General features: G+C 46.0%; 1 protein-coding gene across 3 annotated transcripts in view; it reads right to left on the bottom strand.

The window, feature by feature from the left end:
- Positions 1–228: 228 nt before the first annotated feature.
- STK36 (serine/threonine kinase 36) overlaps positions 229–19,643 on the bottom strand; it is a 33,871-nt gene continuing 14,456 nt past the window's right edge. The window contains exons 12-27 of one of the 3 annotated variants that reach the window (XM_032754477.2): positions 16,169–16,348; positions 15,087–15,184; positions 14,492–14,597; positions 12,755–12,905; positions 12,338–12,465; positions 11,704–11,808; positions 11,225–11,323; positions 11,050–11,138; positions 10,706–10,769; positions 10,398–10,508; positions 8,451–8,525; positions 7,839–8,013; positions 7,442–7,589; positions 7,051–7,198; positions 5,711–6,457; positions 229–3,201 (exon numbers count right to left, since the gene is read on the bottom strand). In XM_032754477.2, the coding sequence (XP_032610368.1) occupies positions 3,058–3,201; positions 5,711–6,457; positions 7,051–7,198; positions 7,442–7,589; positions 7,839–8,013; positions 8,451–8,525; positions 10,398–10,508; positions 10,706–10,769; positions 11,050–11,138; positions 11,225–11,323; positions 11,704–11,808; positions 12,338–12,465; positions 12,755–12,905; positions 14,492–14,597; positions 15,087–15,184; positions 16,169–16,348 (2,568 nt within the window). In that variant the 3' untranslated portion in view covers positions 229–3,057. The remainder of the gene's footprint in view (positions 3,202–5,710; positions 6,458–7,050; positions 7,199–7,441; positions 7,590–7,838; positions 8,014–8,450; positions 8,526–10,397; positions 10,509–10,705; positions 10,770–11,049; positions 11,139–11,224; positions 11,324–11,703; positions 11,809–12,337; positions 12,466–12,754; positions 12,906–14,491; positions 14,598–15,086; positions 15,185–16,168; positions 16,349–19,643) is intronic. The other 2 variants (XM_058438214.1, XM_058438215.1) reach the window with 2 other exon arrangements.

Raw genomic sequence — 19,643 nt, forward strand, 5'->3', positions numbered from 1 at the left:
CCTAGCTGGGCATGGTGGTGTGTGCCTGTAATCCCAGCTATTCGGGAGGCTGAGACAGGAGAATCGCTTGAACCTGGGAAGTGGAGGTTGTGGTGAGCCAAGATCATGCCACTGCACTCCGGCCTGGGCAACAGAGCAAGACTCTGTCTCAAAAATAAATAAATAAATAAATAAATAAACAAATAAATAAATAAATAAATAAATAAAATAAAATCTTTTTTTCAGATCTCAGCAACTTCTAAAAAAAAAATTTAAAATTTCATTCATTCTACCCTGATATTAAGAATCTTATGAGCAAGTCAACCAAATGCAGTAAGTAGACTTCATCTAGATCTGTATTTGAACAAACTAACTATAGGCCAAGAAATACTGAGGTCAGATGAGATATTTAATATTAAGCAATTGTTAATTTTTGTCAAGTACAGTACTATACTGTGGTTTTGATAAAAATGAAAAACAAAAGTCCTGATCTGCCACAGACGTATACCTAAGTATGTACGGATAACACTGTTAGCCAGGATTTGTTTTAAAATAACCTGAGTAAGGCTGGGGCAGTGGCTCACACCTGTAACCCCAGCATTTTGGGAGTATCACTTCATCCCAGGAGTTCCAAACCAGCCTGGGCAACACAGTGAGACCCCATCTCTATAAAAAATACAAAAATTAGTCGGGCGCCTGTAGTCCCAGCTACTCGGGAGGCTGAGGTGGGAGGATTTCTTGAGCCTGAGAGGTCGAGGCTACAGTGAGCCATGATCATGCCACTGCTCTCCAGCCTGGGTGACAGAGCGAGACTGTCTCAAAAACAAACAAACACCTGAATAACAAAATAGATATGGTAGCTGCTCAAGTAGTGATGGAGTACACTGAACTATCCTCTACCTTTGTGTGTGTTCAAACATTTCCAACTGAAAGACAACATGTTCACAATTGAACTTGTTCCCACCCATTATCACTCCACTGCTAGCCTTCCCCATTTCAGTTAATGGCAATTCCATTCTTCCAGTTGCTCAGACCAAAAACCTTGGAGTCATCCTTGACTGCTTTCTTTTGGTCATACCTCCACCTCCAATCCGTCAAGAAATCCTGTTTGTTCCATGTTCAAAATATATTCAAAATCTGACTACTTTTTTATCACTCCATTGGTATCACCCCAGTCGCCATCCAGGACACCATTGTCTCTTGCCTGGATTATTATAACAATAGCCTCCTAACTGCTCATCCTACTTCCCATTCTCCCCTACTCCCCATAGCCATTCACAAGACCAGAATGAAGAGTGATCCTTTTAGGATGCAAGGTAGTTCATATAATTCTCTGTTCAAAAGCCTCCAATAGATGCCTCCTCTATTCAAAGTCAGAGCCCAAGTCTTCACCAAGGTCTACAAAGCCTACAACATCTGGCCCCCACCATTACCTTCCTGTCTCATTTCCTACTATTCTCCACCTTCTTTACTCACTTAATCCACACTGGTTCCTCATGGCTCCTCAAGCATGCCAGGCATGCTTTCATCTCAGGGCCTTGGTTTTTCCCCAAAATAGGTGCACAACTCACTCCCTCGCCTCCTTCGAGTCTTTTCTCAAGTGTCACCTTCTAGTGAGGCCTACCCTGACCATCCAACTCAGCACTCCTCATCCCCTTTCCCTGGTTTATTTTTCTCTATAGCTTTTATCACCTTCCTACATACTATTCTTTTAATAATTTCACTATCTCCCCAACCAGAATGGAAACTGTATGATGGGCACTGTTTTATCTCCTGTACCTAGAATAGTATCTGGCATACAGAAAGGACTCAAAAAATATACATTGAACTGAATTGAGATAATCTGGATAGGAGAAAATTATGGTGCTCCCTAGAAAAATATTATTTTTGCTAAAGTATAAACACTGTGGACAATGAAGATGAGGGTTAAACAAAATTTCTTATAAAAATAAGGGCATTTTACTTGTCTTTCATTTCTAAAACAACTGGAATTTAAGGAAAGACAGAAAGGAGTCTCCTCATTTTATGGATGGAGAAATCAAGGCCCTGGAAGCTTGTTCTAAGCCATCCAATGAGTTAAGGTTTTCCAATGCTTCCAGTTAGATTATAATTCTAACAGGTCTGACTAAAAGCCCTTTCTGGTAAATTGCACAATCTTTATAATAGCTATCCTTCTAAAGCAGCTTGGAGTCCCTACACATCAGAACTCCACTAAATATTAAAATTAGTCACTAAGTCTGAGCAACCTAATTGACCGCTCTGTTGAATCTTACCCTTTCCTATTTCAGCTCCACCGGCCTTGACTTGAAAGTAGGTAAACAAATATAGTTCATCTAGGAAGGGGGAAATTGGAAGGCAAGAAATGATATAAATAAGCTGCCAGACCAGGATCTTGTGTGAACAGGACACCAGCACCTCCAACATAGAAGCTGAAAGAGGGGTTGAGCCTCCCAACCCTTGTCCTGGGAGCTTCAAGTATGGTGAGGCACGATTTTTATTAAAAGAGTTAACAAACAGAACTATTAAACACACACACATACACACACACACACGTATACACACACACCCCAAATAAAGATACACTCTCCACGCCCACCCACAGATAGGAATGCTGGCTAAGGGATAATCCCTCAATAACAGGGACTGATGGCACTGATCCCCACAGCCTAGAGCTGAGACAGGCTCTATCTTCATCACTGTCCTGGGGCCAGCACATCTAAGGCAAAAACCTGCTAGGAAGACTAAAGGAGCTCCAGAAAGGAAGGTTTTTCCCTAAGGTCCGTGAAGCAGGTCCCTAGAGTTAAAGGCACATTATTGGAGAAAAGGCCCCTGGATGTAGAGAAGAAAGGACTCTTCTCTGGCACCAACAGCAATAAAATTTACTGGTTGAAAACATCCTGAATCTGGGAGAAGGAAGAAGCTTTATCTATAAATCTCTTCTAGTTTCTTGTTCTCAGTTGAGTTGGCAGCTTATCTCTTTTCTAGTCTCTTTAGCTCTCAGTTGAGTTGGTGGCTTGTGTAGTAGAATAAGAAAGAGCTGGCAGCCAAAGTTGGAGGCTGGACCTCAGGAATCTGGAATCACATGCTATGGGCGGGCCTCAGGAGGTGAATGAGTTTCCTGCAGTGTTTGGCAGAGGCAGGCCCAGGACTGCTGTGTGGCAGTGACTGATTCCCCAGAGAGCGCAAGGCTAGTTTCTCACTGGCACCCAGGGACACCAGTACCTGTAGGATAGAGAGCAGATGATAGAACAGAACATGAGGCTCAGAAATGGTGGTGTCTGGGGCAGGTGCAGAGGACTCTCATTTACCCAGGAATTCCCACTCGAGAAGAGGAAGAAAAAGGAAATGGGCTCTTGGGGACTTGGAATAGACTGAATGGCAGAAGAGAAACCTTGGAGATAGGAATCATCAGGACCAGAAGTCTACTTCCATTCTCTTTGGTTACAGACCATGAAACCAAGGCACTAAGGGACACATATACTTGTCCCCAGGAAGACTTGATGAAATGCAGCAATAACTCACAGTAAGCCAAAAGGTCTAATTCCTAGCCTTCGATGCAGACCAGTGAGTTCTAAACTCATTACCACCAAGAATCCCATTAATTATTTTCCCCATGGATTGCACAAGATTCCTATGGGATCTTCACCGTCGGCCAGGCAAGGTGGCTCACGCCTGTAATCCTGCACTTTAGGAGGCTGAGGCGGGCGGATCACGAGGTCAGGACATAGAGACTGTCCTGGCTATCACAGTGAAACCTCGTCTCTACTAAAAAAAAAAAAAATACAAAAAATTAGCTGGGCGTCATGGCAGGTGCCCATAGTCCCAGCTACTCGGGAGGCTGAGGCAGGAGAATGGCGTGAACCCGGGAGGCAGAGCTTACAGTGAGCCAAGATCGCACCACTGCACTCCAGCCTGGGCGACAGAGTGAGACTCTGTCTCAAAAAAAAAAAAAAAGATCTTCACCATCCTCTCAAATTTCTGTTCTGCATGAACTTCCCATATCTACATATGGTAATTTGTATTACCATATGTAGATATCTGTGATTTCCAATGGGCTTTTTTTTTTTTGAGACAGAGTCTCGCTATGTCACCCAGGCTGGAATGCAGAGGCATGATCTCAGCTCACTGCAACCTCCTCCTACCAGGTTCAAGCGATTCTCTTGCCTCAGCCTCCCGAGAAGCTAGGATTACAGGCACCTGCTGCCACACCCAGCTAATTTTTGTATTTTTAGTAGAGACAGGGTTTCACTATGTTGGCCAGGCTGGTCTCAAACTCCTGACCTCAAGTGATCCGCCCACCTCAGTCTCCCAAAGTGCTGGGATTACAGGCAGAGGCCACAGAGCGTGGCCTACTGGACTCTTTATATACTGAAAATTGCGGTCAGGCAGGGTGGCTCACACCTGTATTCCCAACACTTTGGGAGGCTGAGGTGGGTGGATCACTTGAGGTCAGGAGTTAGAGACCAGCCTGGCCAACATGGTGAAACTTGTCTCCACTAAAAACGCAAAATTAGCCAGGTAAGGTGGTGCGTGCCTATAATCCCAGCTACTTGAGAGGCTGAGACAGGAGAATCGCTTGAACCTGGGAGGCAGAGGTTGCAGTGAGCCAACATCGTGCCATTGTACTCCAGCCTGGGCAACAGAGCAAGACTCCATCTTAAAAATAAATAAGTAAATAAATAAATTAATAATAAATATACAAAGATTAGCCGGGCATGGTGACAGGTACCTATAGTCCCAGCTACTCAGGAGGCTGAGGCACAAGAATTGCCTGAACCCGGAGGCAGAGGTTACAGTGAGCTGAGATTGCACCACTGCATTCTGGCCTGGGCGACAGAGTGATATTCAGTCTCAAAAAAAAAAAAGAGTGGCTCACGCCTGTAATCCCAGCACTCTGGGAGGCCCAGGCAGGTGGATCACCTGAGGTTGGGAGTTCGAGACCAGCCTGACCAACATGGAGAAACCCTATCTCTACTAAAAATACAAAATTAGCCAGGCATGGTGGCACATGCCTGTAATCCAGCTGCTCGGGAGGCTAAGGCAGGAGAACTGCTTGAATCTGGGAGGCAGAAGTTGCGGTGAGCTGAGATCGCGCCACTGCACTCCGGCCTGGGCAATAAGAGTGAAACTCTGTCTCAGAAAAAAAAAAAAAGAAGAAAAAAGAAAATTGCGCAGAAGAGGCAGGATAAAGTAGTGGTTAAGAGTATGGGCTCTGGACTCAGACTTCTGAGTTCAAAAGCCCAATCCTACACACTGTCCTTGTAACTTGGACAAGTTATTAAATTATTTGTGCCTCAGTTTCCTCATCTGCAAAATTAGGATAATAATAGTTTAAACCAAATAATAAAGGTAAAATGCTTAGCATCGTGCTTTTCTCATGGTAAGTCTAAAAAAAAATAGTCAGCACCTCATGGCACACAGAGTAAAACTACTCTATCTCAACATCTCTTAGTCTTCCCTCATCTCCCTCATGCACAGCCTCTAGAAGAGATCAACTGTGGTTCTTGAGATCTCAGACATTTCCCGGCCCACTGGAGCCCTCTTCTAGCTCCCTTCCCTTCTCCAAGGCAGGAGATGGTAACTAGAAAACTCACTCCAAGACACTGTCCCTGGGAGAAATATGGCGTAAGTTTCTCCATGTCCCGATTCCAGTTCCTTACAGATGATCTCAGAAATGTTGTCAACTATAGGGGCCCTGATCATCATGGTTCATAAGTGCTGTAGGGTATACCTGATGGATGCCAGGCTCCTGTTGCAGGCTCCGGAGGGCAATGAGGGCGGCCTCCTTCACATTTGGCTGGGGGTCTCCACATGCCATCTCTAGGAGCCGCTGGGGTACTTGGCACTGTAACAGCTCCTCTCCCAAACCTTCAGGTCCCAAGTTGCCCAGAGCTGATGCAACATTGCGCCGGATACCAGCCTGAGGATCTTCAAGCAGCTGGGTCATACTGGGCACTGCAGCTGCCAGGGCAGGTCCCAGAGGACCAGCCTGGTAGGCTGCATTGCCCACAGCAAAGCTGGCGCTGCACCGCACAACAGGATCCTTGTCTCCAAGCCCAAGCAGCAGAAGGCTGAGCAGTCCAGACTGGCTCTGCAGTGCCCCACGCAGGGCCATGCTGTGTTGGAGCAAGTGTCCCAGGAGCCTATAAGTGTGTGCCCGCACAGAATTCTCTGGGTGGTCCAGGAGGCTGCGCAGGGGCCGATAGGATTCATCAGAGCCAGCCAGAAGTTCTTGGATAAAGAACAAGCGGCTGGGAGACAGGACCCTGGCGGTATGGGCCAGCAGAGAAAGAAGGTCGGAGGTCAGCAGTGGCTGGTCACTCAGGAGGGCAACTGAGAGAAACGAGACGATGGTTCTAGGGGAGGCAGCCACTGTGTTCACAAACTCGTTGAGAGAGGTGGGATCCATGAGGGCCAGACGTGTGAGGAGGCTGATGGGCAGCTCCACTTGCGTCAACGGAAGATGGTAGCAGCAGACCTGAGAGAACAGGAGGTAAAAGGATTCAGGGAGAGGGAGAGTATATGCAGCTAGAAAGAAGCCCAAAACCTGGAAGAGAGAAAAGCCAAGCTATGGTGAGAAATGCCACAGAGAGCTAGAAGTCCTGCCCCACAGCACTCCACATGAGACATGACGTGGAGCCTGAGAGAGCAGGTTCTTTCCAAGATCATTCCTTACTTTGCAAGGGCTCGGTCTCTGCCTTCAAAGACCCACTGTGAAAAAACAAAAAGAAACAACAAAAAAACAAAGACCCACTGTGCAATGCCAAGAATTGCCAGAAACATGATTCCTGGCCAAGGAGCTGAGTCTTCAGTGCCTAGACTAGGATGTTCTCCCCAATGAGCACCAACAGAACCAGGTGACGGACTGATGGAGAGGAGGAGGCACCAACCCAGCTCCCACCACATGCCTCTGCTCAGGCCTCAGTACTGTCTCCACGCCAACTTTTGAGTCAAGCCAGCTGTTCCACGCTTACAGGAGCCTAGAAGAGCCCTGGAGCTGCTGGGAAGTAAATTAGAGGATACAAGGTTGGCTATCTTCCTCTCCCACCTTCATACTAGCTGCCCAAGTACCTGCAGCAGATGGGCTGCAACTTCTGAGTCCCTGAGGTCGGCCAAGACACCTATAAGGAGGTCAGCATCCATGTCCAGAGCAAAGGGGAAGCAAAGGAGCTGGCAGACAGAGAGCACCACGACAGGGAGAAACTCAGACCCATGAGGCCTAAGGAGAGGAATGTCAAAGAGACTTGGTCTTGTTCACTTAACCTTTATCATTCCTCCCTCCCTCCTCCAATTCCTTTGCCCAGCTCCCCTTCTACAATCTCAGCCACTACTTAGGTTTCCAGCCTAAACCTGATCTCATCTTTCTTGCTTTATAGCTCAATCTGTCAGTAACTTCTTTCCTGCCTTCTTCTCTCTCCCTCCCCATTGCTGACTCTGTGGCTGTCTTCTAGCTCAAACTCACGCCTGGCGCAGTTGATTCAGGAAGCTGGGGCAAAGCAGATGCTTCAGGATGGACATGAGGATACTTCCATGCTGGGACAGGCAGCTCAGGCATAACTGGGGCTCCCGGGTAAAGGTGGCTATGGTCAGGCTCAGCAGGGCTGCCATGCCTGGTAACACCAAAAATGGAGACCCAATGGAACAGGCAAGAGGCCCAGATACCCCTGCTTCCCCACAGCTCCCAGGGCTACACCTATTCAGTCCCTTCCCCATCTTAGAGCAGCTCTAGTGCAGACACTGCTTCCTGTCCCCAGGCAAAAGCAAAAAAAAGAAACCTCTGTGGGTTAACCCAGTTCTGGGCTGCCTCCTTTTGAAGAGAGATCAATGCACTCCCAAAAAGGATACTGATAGAAAGATACCCTGGGGAGAAATCAGTGTCCAGTCTGGCTCAGGGCTTGGTGGACTGGATAGCGAAAGCTCCCCTTCCTGTGCAGATGCTTCCTCGGGGAGCCTCAGGACCACGGAGAAGCGGTGCCACAAAACAGTCCACATTTCTGAACTGGCCACATCCCTGATTAGGCTAGCCTTCCCCTGCTAGAGATAAAAGTGAAAGAGGGTGGGGGGAAAGACAGAAGTCAGGAGTCCAAATGCTTTTATTCATTCCTGTCCCTGACTTACAAGGAAAGGAAGTCCCAGAAATCATTCCTTCTGCATTCCCACATAGTATTTCCCTGTCGTCTTATTTCATTTTCTTATCAAATCTTAACCCTCTGACCTCACAACTCATGTGTATGTCTGCTAAAACCCAGGGAATTCATTTTATCCCCCACTGGATCCCAGGGGATGCAGCGAATTGTTTCCTTCGAAGGGTCAGTACTGAGGGCAGGTGGGGAAGTTCCAAGGCTATCACAGGCACAGTAGCTTGACAGGGGAGGCTGTGGGTTCCTTCTTCATTCCTCTGGTCCAGAGGCTCCCCAAAATGCCCAGTTCCTCTCTCTTTACTTCCCATCCATCCCAAGATACATCTGTACCTCAGTGAGGAGCTGCAACAGAAGGATAAGGAGGCCATCATAGAATCCACAACTACCTGGTGGAGTCAACCGAACCTGTCAGAGAGAAACAAGAAGAATGCAGGTGCCTAAGAGGAATGGGGTGGCCGTTAAACCAAGGCAGGTCAGTGATGGTGCCATGGAGGGAACAGATTTGAGAGTCAACCGGAAGGTAGAATATATGGGGCCTAGGGGAACCATTTGGGTGGGGGAATAATGGGGAAGAGAGAACAGTCACTGATGACTCCCAAAGTTCTGACTTAGACTTCTGGATGAGTGTTAGTGCTATCACTAGTGATACAACCTCTCTGAAGGTTAACTTAGTCTAGAAAAAGCAGATGAGTATTATTACATTGGTGTGTCTATATTTCAAGTGTGTTATGGGATAACATGTGAAAATGTTTTATAAATTATAAAGAATTCAGCCACCATGGTAGCTCACGCCTGTAATCCCAGCACTTTGGGAGGCTGAGGCCGGGGGATCACGAAGTCAGGAGTTCGAGACCAGCCTGGCCAACATGGTGAAACCCCGTCTTTACTAAAAATACAAAAATTAGCTGGGCATGGAGGTGTGCACCTGTTGTCCCAGCTACTCAGGAGGCTGAGGCAGGAGAATCGCTTGAACCCGGGAGGCGGAGGTTGCAGTGAGCCGAGATCACGCCACTGCACTCCAGCCTGGCGACAGAGTGAGACTCCATCTCAAAAAAAAAAAAAATTCTACATATATAAAGATGACAGGCCAGGCACAGTGGCTCATGCCTGTAATCCCAGCACTTTAGGAGGCTGAGGCGGGTGGATCACTTGAGGTCAGGAATTCAAGACCAGCCTGGCCAACATGGTGAAACCCCATCTCTACTAAAAACACACAAAAAAATTAGCCAGGCATGGTGGTATATACCTGTAATCCCAACTACTTGGGAGGCTGAGGCAGGAGAATCACTTGAACCTGGGAGGCGGAGGTTGCAGTGAGCCAAGATCGCGCCAATACACTCCAGCCTGGGCGACAGAATAAGACTCCGTCTCAAAAAAAAAAAAAAAAAAAAAGGCTGGACATGGTGGCTCACACCTATAATCCCAGCACTTTGAGAGGCCGAGGCGGGCGGATCACACATGAGGTCAGGAGTTCGAGACCAGCCTGACCAACATGGAAAACCCCATCTCTACTAAAAATACAAAAATTAGCTAGGCATGGTGGTACATGCCTGTAATCCCAGCTACTCGGGAGGCTGAGGCAGTAGAATTGCTTGAACCCAGGAGGCAGAGGTTGTGGTGAGCTGAGATCATGCCATTGCACTCCAGCCTGGACAACAAGAGCAAAACTCCATCTCAAAAAAAAAAAGGGATGACAATAATTTGATTATAAAGTCTATCCTTCTTTTTACAAAATGAAAGAAAGATGAGTTCCAAAGGGTCTAAAAATGAAAGGAAGAAAAGTCCTGGGAAAGGAGAAAGCAGAAAGAAGGCTACATAATGGACTGAGTTCCTGAAGAATTCACAGGCTGTCAGCCACCTTTTCCATCTGTTAAGAAGAACAAGTGGGAAAAGCAGAGTGGAGGCTGCAGTCAGAGGTGAAGAAATTATGCATTAGGAAGGACTCTGCCAAGAGCATGAGCTTCTGGAGGAGGAGAATGAAGCAGGCAGGGTTCTCACACTACTCAGAAAACTCAGGTTAGTCACCCTTCCTCTTCCCTTCCCTCTCTCACTCTCTAGAAGCCCTGCATATTAAAAAGAAATCTAAAATCCAGATCAATCTGGGCTCAGAGGGGCCTATTATCCGGCGACAAATCTAGAAAAGGAAGGGCTCCTTGATTCCTTTTCCATTCCTCAGTTTACTCCAGGCTTGCTGGCATTTCAGTCTTTTCGCCTTGAATGCAGTCCTAGTGTCTGACTCAGAGAAAACATGTCTGTGCCCTCCCTGGGGGGCCTCACCTCTGCAGGGGCAGACAAGGCATGTGTGGCTGCAGCCATCCATTCCATGGGCTGGAGGTCAAAGGTCACCCCTTGCTGACCAAGCTGTCCCAATAGACAGGCTGCTGCACTCTGTGGGAGAGGTAAAAGAGGAGAAAGAATGTCCAAATCTAAATGGCATTCAGGACAGGCAGAGAGGATTTATGTCTCTGTACTGGTCCAAAAGAATGCCTCCAGAAACATATGCAAATTGGACAGTGACTCCCCCACTTCCACAAGGGGTAGATGCTAGGGTGAAAAGGGGAGGAGGGTGAAGGTTAAAAACTTACCACAAGAGAGACGACGTGCGAATGGGTAAAGAGAGTAGCAACGTCACTGCCTAGCTTCTCCATTCTAGAATAAACAGATACATCAAGGGATGCAGCTGTATTAAATGAGGTTGGAAAGCAGCCTCCCCTCTCCCTTGAATGGCGTTCTTCACCTAGGCTGCATGTCTACCTCCAAGGCACAAAGTTGATGGGAGTCTAGGTCTGTTCTTTGTAGAGAAAGCTTCACACTCTCTATCCCAATTCCTCCTAAGGATACGCTGTAGGGTACCATTCCCCATACTCTTTGTGAGGGTTAGCTATGTGGCTAGAAGACTTCTGTGGAGACACCCTACTTTATGACTTACCCACAAGGCAGGTTTTGGAGCCGAAAGACGAGAAGGGAGAGGAAGTAGAGCGTCACTTCAGTAGACTCTTCCCAATCTACTACTTTTACCTACAAAGGAAACCTAAGATATCAGAACAACCTCTGGCTGAGACAGTGGGGCCACCAGGGGAAGCCCACCTGTGCTGCCGGCTTACCTCGCCCTGAACCAACATAAACAGGGATTCCAAGGCCAGGGGCTCCTGCCCTAGAAGACGGCACAGGCGCTCACTGACAAGGCAGCAGGAGTACAGAACCTGAGGGAGAGGGAAGGAGTCTGGCAGTGAGGCAGAGCAGGCCCCGGGCTCCAAGATTGAAGGCTCAGCTGAAACACTGGCCAGCCCCTCAAAAGATCTGGTACCCACACTTGGGAGTGTGAGAGAACCCCCTTCTGCCTCTTGCTGTGAGATAGGGAGACAGGGACCCTTCTCGGTTCCGCTGAGGACTGGCTAACAGTGGGGTCCTCTCAGTTGAACAGATTTAAAAGCAGAAAGGAGTCTTCCAAGGGGGTGTCTCAATTGGTCTCTCTCAGTCTCTCTCTCTTTTAGTCCTCCTCTCTTGGTCTGTCTCTGTTTCTCTCCCTGTCTGTACTGGGAGTTAAAAATAAAGCTGTGATGCCAGGAGTTAAGAGAATTACCTTGAGAAGGTGCAGGCACAGGATGGGATGCTGCAGGCCAGAGATGAGGGATGGCCTGAGCTGGCTGCTGTCTTCAGTTAGCTGATTTGCCAAATGCCAACAGATCTATAGAGACATACCTGAAGGCTCAATCCTATCCACATTATTACAACCCTATTCCTCACATATGTCCAAAATGATCAGGACTCTCAGTCTCTTCCTAGTCACCCTTCCCACATTCACCAGAAACCTCAGACCCCATTCTATTCCCAGTCTTCATCACCAATAGAGAACCAAAAGTCATGGCCTAGTTTGGCCCCAGTGTAGCCAGGAACAGAGGAAAGGATTACTGACCAACAGAGATCAGGAAAGCTGAATTCTCAGCCCTTGAGGAAGCATCACTGGAGGTTTCCGAACAGCTGCCCCACCACCTGGGCAGTTTATCACTGTGCTCTCTCCCTCACCAACTGGCCATGGGCTCTGGGATTCTGGCTATATCATGTTCTACAAATGGCCCAGGGTGGAAGCATCTGTTTCTGGAAGTACTAAAGGAGGGGCTTAAAAGCTTGTTTTTCTGCCTTTCTGAAAAACTGGGGCTAGCCTCCTCAACTCCTCTGGCAGTAGGATGAGAGGAACAAGCAATTGTAGCTCGGACCTGCTCCTTGGCCTCCCAGCAGTCAGGCAGTCCCACAGGAGCAGTGCATATGGCTGCCAGGGCAGAGGAAATGGCTCCAGGTATATCCTCACTCTGCTCTCGCAGTGGCTGGCTCACTTGTGGGGCTCCTATGGAGAAAAGCAAAGAGTAACTCCAAAGGCCTGAGGCTCTTGCCCTAGACAATAGCACCAGTACTCACCGACATGGCAGCAGGAGTAGGGAACCTAAGGGAGTGGGAAGAATGCAGGATGAGGTCTGTTTGTTTCCCTCAGATCCCCATTCATCCTCTCAGTTCACAGTTATTTATTGAGCACCAACTAAATGCCAGGTGCTATCTAGGTGATGGCAATAGAAGGAGCAGAGCCTGACCTATGCAACAAGTAAGTCAAGAGAACCTCCCTTCTCCACTCTGGTTACCTGGGGGAGTGTGGACAGGGAGCTGTGGAACTGTCAAGCCGTGAAGGAGCCCATCCAAGACAACCTGCTGTGTCGTCAGCAAGCTGGAGTAAAAGGCTTTGGAGATGGCCCGGCTGTTCCCATCCATGGCTTCACACAGGACAGTAAAGCACTAAGGGAGACAAGTGCAGAGGTAGCATCAGGGCATCAGAAGACTGGGCTTAGTGTAAAAAACAAGAAACCCTGAGGATCTGAGGAAAGAGGACAAAAACCAAAGCAAACACGTGTCTAATTTTAAGCATTCTTCACACCAAAAATGCATTAGAACTGCTTTCATTCATGCTTCAAGGACAATAATTTTAGGTGTCAATCCTTCTATTCTCTGATCATCTGCTCCCTAGATGATGTTTCTCAAAGTGTTTTTTATAGACCATGAGTATAAGAATTCCTAGGGGTCAGGTGCAATGGCTCATGCCTGTAATCCCAACAGGGGATTGGGAGGCCAAGGCAGGTGGATCACTTGAGCTCAGAAGTTTGAGACCAACCTGGGCAACATGGCAAAACCCTGTCTCTACTAAAAATACAAAAAAAAATAGCCAGGTCTGGTGGTGTACACCCACAGTCTCAGCTACTCAGGAGGCCGAGGTGGGAGGATTGCTTGAGCCTGGAGGGTGGAGGTTGCAATGAGTCAAGATCATGCCATTGTACTCTAGCCTGGGTGACAGAGACAGACCCTGTCTCAAAAAAAAAAAAGAAAAAGAAAAGAAGAAATCCTAGGGATTCCTGGGTCCCTCCCAACTCAGTCCTACTGATTCAGAATTTCAAGAGGTAATTATTCCAAACTTCCCATTCTATTCATAGCATATGACATGAGAAGTGCTGGCCAATAACATGAGTCACTGCTGGCCAAAATTTAGGTGAGACAGTAAAAGCTTTCTGACTTGAAAGGGTGAGGGATATTAAAACAGGATCTCAGACCAGGAAAGTTTGAGTGAATGCTAGCACAGGAAGTAGTCCAGATCTATGTTCCCAATTACCAGTTTTAACAATGACCAGGCAATTATTTACTTCCTTACAAATATATGTTCCTCTCTATCTCCTCTGAGGTTAGTCAGAACACAGCTATTTTCTCATTCAATCCTCCATTCTCCTGTCCCTTACCTCCAGGATCTAGGGAAAAGAACTGCATAGTTTACTAATCCTCAGGACAAACGAGGTTAGACAATACTAGATGATCTGCAAGTCTTTTCAAGAAGAAATAGTTCTATTTGTGGTCCCCTGAAATACGCCAAACTGCTTAAAGCCTCTGGGCCTTTATATATGTTACTCTTTCTGTATAGAATTTCTACTTTGTGCCTCATTTACGTGGCAAATTGCGATGTATTCTTCAAATGCTAGCAGAGATGATTTCCTTCTTCAAGATTTCTTCTATGATGCTCCAAATAGTGTTAACTAAAACTTCTTCAGTGGTTAACTGCATCTCCTTCATAAAATACAGCAGTGCTCTTGTATTATATGCAAAGTTCTAATGTACTTTTCACTGTTGTCCTTAATCCCTTTACCTCTCCCCTGTTAAATTATCCCTAGTCCCTTGAAGGCAGGCACTTTTTCTTACTCACGTGGCATATGTCATGGTGGGAATTTAACAAATGTTTGTCGTATTAACTTGATCTGACCCTACATAGTCATAAGAAAGGGGATGGGAGAAACATGGAGAATGATAGGAGACACAGAAATCTGGAAGTGGGAGCAGATTACCATGAGGCTGTCCCTCCGCAAAGTCTGCTCAGAGTCATCTGGTTGGGCCAGCAGTTTCCCCAACAAGTCCAGAAAGAGGTTGGCAGCCTCCTGAAACACCTGTAGGCTGGGGGTGGAAAATGAGCCCATGATTTCTTATCTCTCTACTAAAAGCCTGGATGTGGTGAATGGGTCAGTCCTGGGCAGGTACGAGAATCTCTGCAAAGGGACACATCAGAATGTTCCTCCCTTCTCCCTTGCCACACACACACATACACCCTCCAAGCCCCTTCTTTGCCATTTTCTCTAGGTTATTCACATATTTTTTTTCTTTCTTTCTTTAATCCACTTGGCTTCCTGGAATAGGTTATTCACATCTTGACCTTTCCATTTTAGGACCATGATGACTGCTGACTCTTAGAAACTGTAAGTCTTGAGGCCAAGTTGAAGCTGTCTTAGGGTCCTTAAAAGGACTATGAGTGGCCGCTCAGCTGATTCCTAAACCTGTAACAAATCACAGCTTCTTCATACTTGGCCTGTTCCTAAATGGGAAGGGCCCATGGGGTAGAAACAGAAGCCAAACTTGCCAACAATGCAAAAGCACCTCTTATCCTACCTGTCACTTGTCTGGCTCCTCTCCAGATTGAAGGTACAGGCAAAGTAGGCCTGAATCACAGCCATTAGGTCCTGTAAGAAGGTCCCATACCAAGATTGCTGCCCAGGAAAAGGAGAAGAGAGTAAGGGCAATGTGAAGGATGGAAACAAAGAATAGAAAAAAACAGTAGAAAGGGTGTATAGAGACCCAGTCAAGTTGATCAAACAGAAAGGGACAGAAGAGAAGTATGGGCAAAGAGAGAGTTCTAGGGGGTAACAGAGAATCTGCCAATGGGCTGTAAACAGCCTGGATTAAATGTGTCTTGTTTGGCCTGAATAGCATTTTGGAGTATAGGAGGTTCTATTTTTCAAAAATCTTTTTCTCTAAATTCCTTAAAATCACCCAAGATTAATACCCATCAACAAAGTGCAGCTTTCCAGCTGCCTCAGCCTAGGCCCTATTAGGCATTTACACTGACTCTGAAACATTCCCCATCCTCTCAGCCCAGCTACAGTAGGACACAGCAGGGGGAAGTAGAGGTTTGGCCCCAAACACATTGAGTCTCTATCCCAGCTCTTCCACTTGTTATCTCTGTGACCATTTACAGATTAGTGACTGTGTATGAGTTATCTCTGAATTTTAGTACTCTGCTCTGTAAGACCAGGTCAATGAAGCCTAGGATCTAACATTTCAAAGCACAGCACTCTAAATATTTAAAAATTACACATAAAAATTTGGGTTTCTACCTTTTCTTAGAAAACTAGAAGATCTGGCTAGTTTTCTCAGGCCCATATTTCCCTGTGGCTACAATGGGCTGGAGGCTGAGGAAAGGATGCCTCTCCTCTATTTAGAGGAGGCATGTGAACTCTAGTTCATCAGATTCCCCACTACTCATACAGTCACACGCATAGCCTACTTCATGGCTGACCTTATCTGCCTGGCCCCAGAAGACATTAGACTTTGCAATTAATAGTCTACTAACTAGAAAGAGGAGGAAAGAAAATAAAAGGCAGTCAGATCAAAGAGAGATTGCAATCTGAATGAGATAAATCCAAGAAAAAGAACCTCTGTGAGTCTTCAGAGGCTTCTGGCCTGGTGCTTACCTGCTGGAGGCTGTTGCTCTCCTGACTGTGCCTGAGTAGACTCAGCAGCAGCCCAGGAAGCCCTGCCTCCCGGCAGAAGGAATACAAGGCAACAGAGTCACTGCAGCTGGACAGAAGACTGTTTAGGACCCGGAATGCAGGCAGGATGTGGGAAGCACCCTCCAGGATGCCTTTCAGGATCTGGGTGACATGAGGGAAAGAGGCAATGATTGATATTTTCAGAGGTAAAAGAAGGAGAACTACACATACCAAGCATCCCCAAGCAGCTGGCAAAGCAGACTAAATGCTTGCATTCCTTTCTTTGCAAGACTAAAACACAGAGAAGGAAAGCAGGGAAATAGGGGAACTGTACCAGGGAAGAAGACAATAGATGGTCAAGTTACCTAACACAGAACACCAGTGACCAAGGGGTAGGGGCCTCTCCTCAGGATCTCTGTCAGACTAAGTGCCATTCCCATCTGCTCCCTCCCTTCTCCAGCCCTTCACCTTAAAAACAAAAAACATGTGCACCGCACATGCTTCTGAAAATTCAAAACAATGCATATAAAACAATATTATTCAACCACAGAAAGACAAAACAACATTATTCAACTCTAGATCAGGGTTGAATAATGATCTATGGCTCACAGGTCAAATCCAGCCTAACATTTATTTGTATACAGCCTGCTTGCTAAGGGTAGTATTACATTTTTATTTATTTATTTTTGTTATTTATTTTTTAAGACAGAGTTTCACTCTTGTCCTCCAGGCTGGAGTGTAATGGCGCAATCTTGGCTCACTGCAACCTCTGCCTCCTGGGTTCAAGCGATTCTTCTGCCTCAGCCTCCCAAGTAGCTGGGATTACAGGTGCCCACCACCACACCTCGCTAATTTTTGTATTTTTAGTAGAGACGGGATTTCACCATGTTGGCCAGGCTGGCCTCAAACTCCTGACCTCAAGTGATCCTCCCACCTCAGCCTCCCAAAATGCTAGGATTATAGGCGTTAGCCACCACGCCTGGCCAGTATTGTATTTTTAAATGGTTATTCTTCAAAAGAAGAACATTTACACCAAGTATTTTATAATATGCCATTAGCTGTTCTAAATGTTGGCATCTGCTCATTTAATATTTACAATAACCCTGTGAAATAAATACAATTAGCCATTTTATAGATGAAGAAACTGAAGCTTCTGCATAGGTCAAGTAAGTAGTCCAAGATCACACAGCTAATGAGTAGTGCAGCTGGAATTCCACCAGAGGGAGTCTTATCCCCACACTGCAAGTGATACAACACTAGGAGGAAAACGTGTTAGTGCCAAAAGACAAGTGCAAAGTGCCAAGCCAATTCGATGAGGAAAGGAGAGTTCTTTTCCACAAATGGTGCCAGGACAATTATATATCCACAGGCAAAAACGATCAACTTAGATCCTCTCCTCACATTATGTACAAAAATTAGCTCAAGATGGATCAGAAACCTAAAGAGCTAAAACTATAAAACTTTTAGGAAAAGAGAAAATCTTTAAGAACTTGCATTTGGAAAAGATTTTTTTTTTTTTTTGAGACGGAGTCTTTCTCTGTCCCCCAGGCTGGAGTGCAGTGGCGTGATCTCGGCTCACCGCAACCCCCACCCCCTGGGTTCACGCCATTCTCCTGCCTCAGCCGCCTGAGTAGCTGGGACTACAGGCGCCCGCTAACACGCCCGGCTAATTTTTTGTATTTTTAGTAGAGACGGGGTTTCACCGTGTTAGCCAGGATGGTCTCGATCTCCTGACCTCGTGATCCGCCTGCCTCAGCCTCCCAAAGTGCTGGGATTACAGGCTTGAGCCACCGCGCCGGGCTGGAAAAGATTTCTTATACACAACATCAAAACCATGAACCACAAAGGGAAAAAACAGTAACTGAACTTAATCAAAATTCGACATTTTTTGCTTCAAAAGACACTCTTATGAGAAAGAATGAAAAGACAAACCACAGACTGGGAGAAAATATTTGCAAATCACCCATCTGATAAAGGTCTTATGTTGACAATATACAAAGAAGTCTTACAACTCAATAACACAAACAACCAAATTAAAAACTGAGCAAAAGATTTGAGATATTTCACCAAAGAAGATATACAAATGGCGAATAAGCCATGAAAAGATGTTCAACATTCATCATTAGTGGAATGTAAATTAAAATAACAATGAGATATTATTTCACACTTACTAGAATGGCTATAGTAAAAAAGTTAGACAATAACAAGCGTTGACAAGGATGTGAAGAAACAAGGACCCTCATATAATACTGGTGGGAACGTAAAATGGTACAGCCACTTTGGAAAATAGTTCAGCAGTTTCTTAAAATGTTAAATATAAATTTACCATATGACCAGCAATTCTACTCCTATGTAGTTACCCAAGGGAAATAAAAACATTTATCCATACATAGACTTGCTTGTGAATGTTCATAGCAGCATTATTCATAAAAGCCAAAAAGTGGAAACAACCCAATACATCAATGTCTAATCAACTGGTGAGTGGATAAACAAAATGTGATATATCCATATAATGGAATACTAACCAGCTATAAAAAGGGGAATGATGATTAACTGTAAATGGGGGCTGGGGGCAGTGGGTCACACCTATAATCCCAGCACTTTGGGAGGCCAAGGTGGGAGGATTACTTGAGCCCAGGAGTTCCAGACCAGCCTGGGCAACATGGTAAAACCCTATCTCTACAAAAAATACAAAAAATTAGCTAAGCATGGTGGTGCATGCCTGTAATCCCAGCTACTTGAGATGCTGAGACATGAGAGTCCCTTGAACCAGGGAGGCAGAGGCTGCAGTGACCCAAGATAGTGCTACTACACTCCAGCCTAGATGACAGAGTGAGACCCCATCTCAAAAATTAAAAAAAAAAAAAAAAAAAAAGGCTGGGCGCGGTGGTTCATGCCTGTAATCCCAGCACTTTGGGAGGCTGAGGCGGGCAGATCACAAGATCAGGAGTTCAAGACGAGCCTGGCCAAGATGGTGAAATACCATCTCTACTAAAAATACAAAAAAATTAGCCAGGCGTGATGGCACGAGCCTATAATCTCAGTCACTCGGGAGGCTGAGGCAGAGAATTGCTTAAACCTGCGGGGGGCAGAGGTTGCAGCGAGCCAAGATCACACCACTACACTCCAGCCTGGGCGACAGAGTGAGATTCCATCTCAAAAAAAAAACCGTAAATGGGTATGAGGGATTTTATTGGGGTGATGAATATGTTCTAAAACTGAACTATGATAACGGTTTTGAAATTGGCAAATTTACTAAAAATCATTTATCATACATCAAAAAAGTGTAAATCTTATATATAAATTATACCTGAATAAAGTGATACAAGCAACACAGTTTAGCGAGTACCCAGGAAGGAAAAGCACTGTGTTTCAGAGGAGCAAAGTAAGGTTTTGTAGCAGGGAACACTAACTTTACACTAACTTTGAATGTTAATTAAGCAAAATGTCATTCCTC

Source organism: Hylobates moloch, unplaced genomic scaffold (genome assembly GCF_009828535.3).
Source record: "Hylobates moloch isolate HMO894 unplaced genomic scaffold, HMol_V3 SCAFFOLD_1, whole genome shotgun sequence".
Taxonomy (NCBI): Eukaryota; Metazoa; Chordata; class Mammalia; order Primates; family Hylobatidae; genus Hylobates; species Hylobates moloch.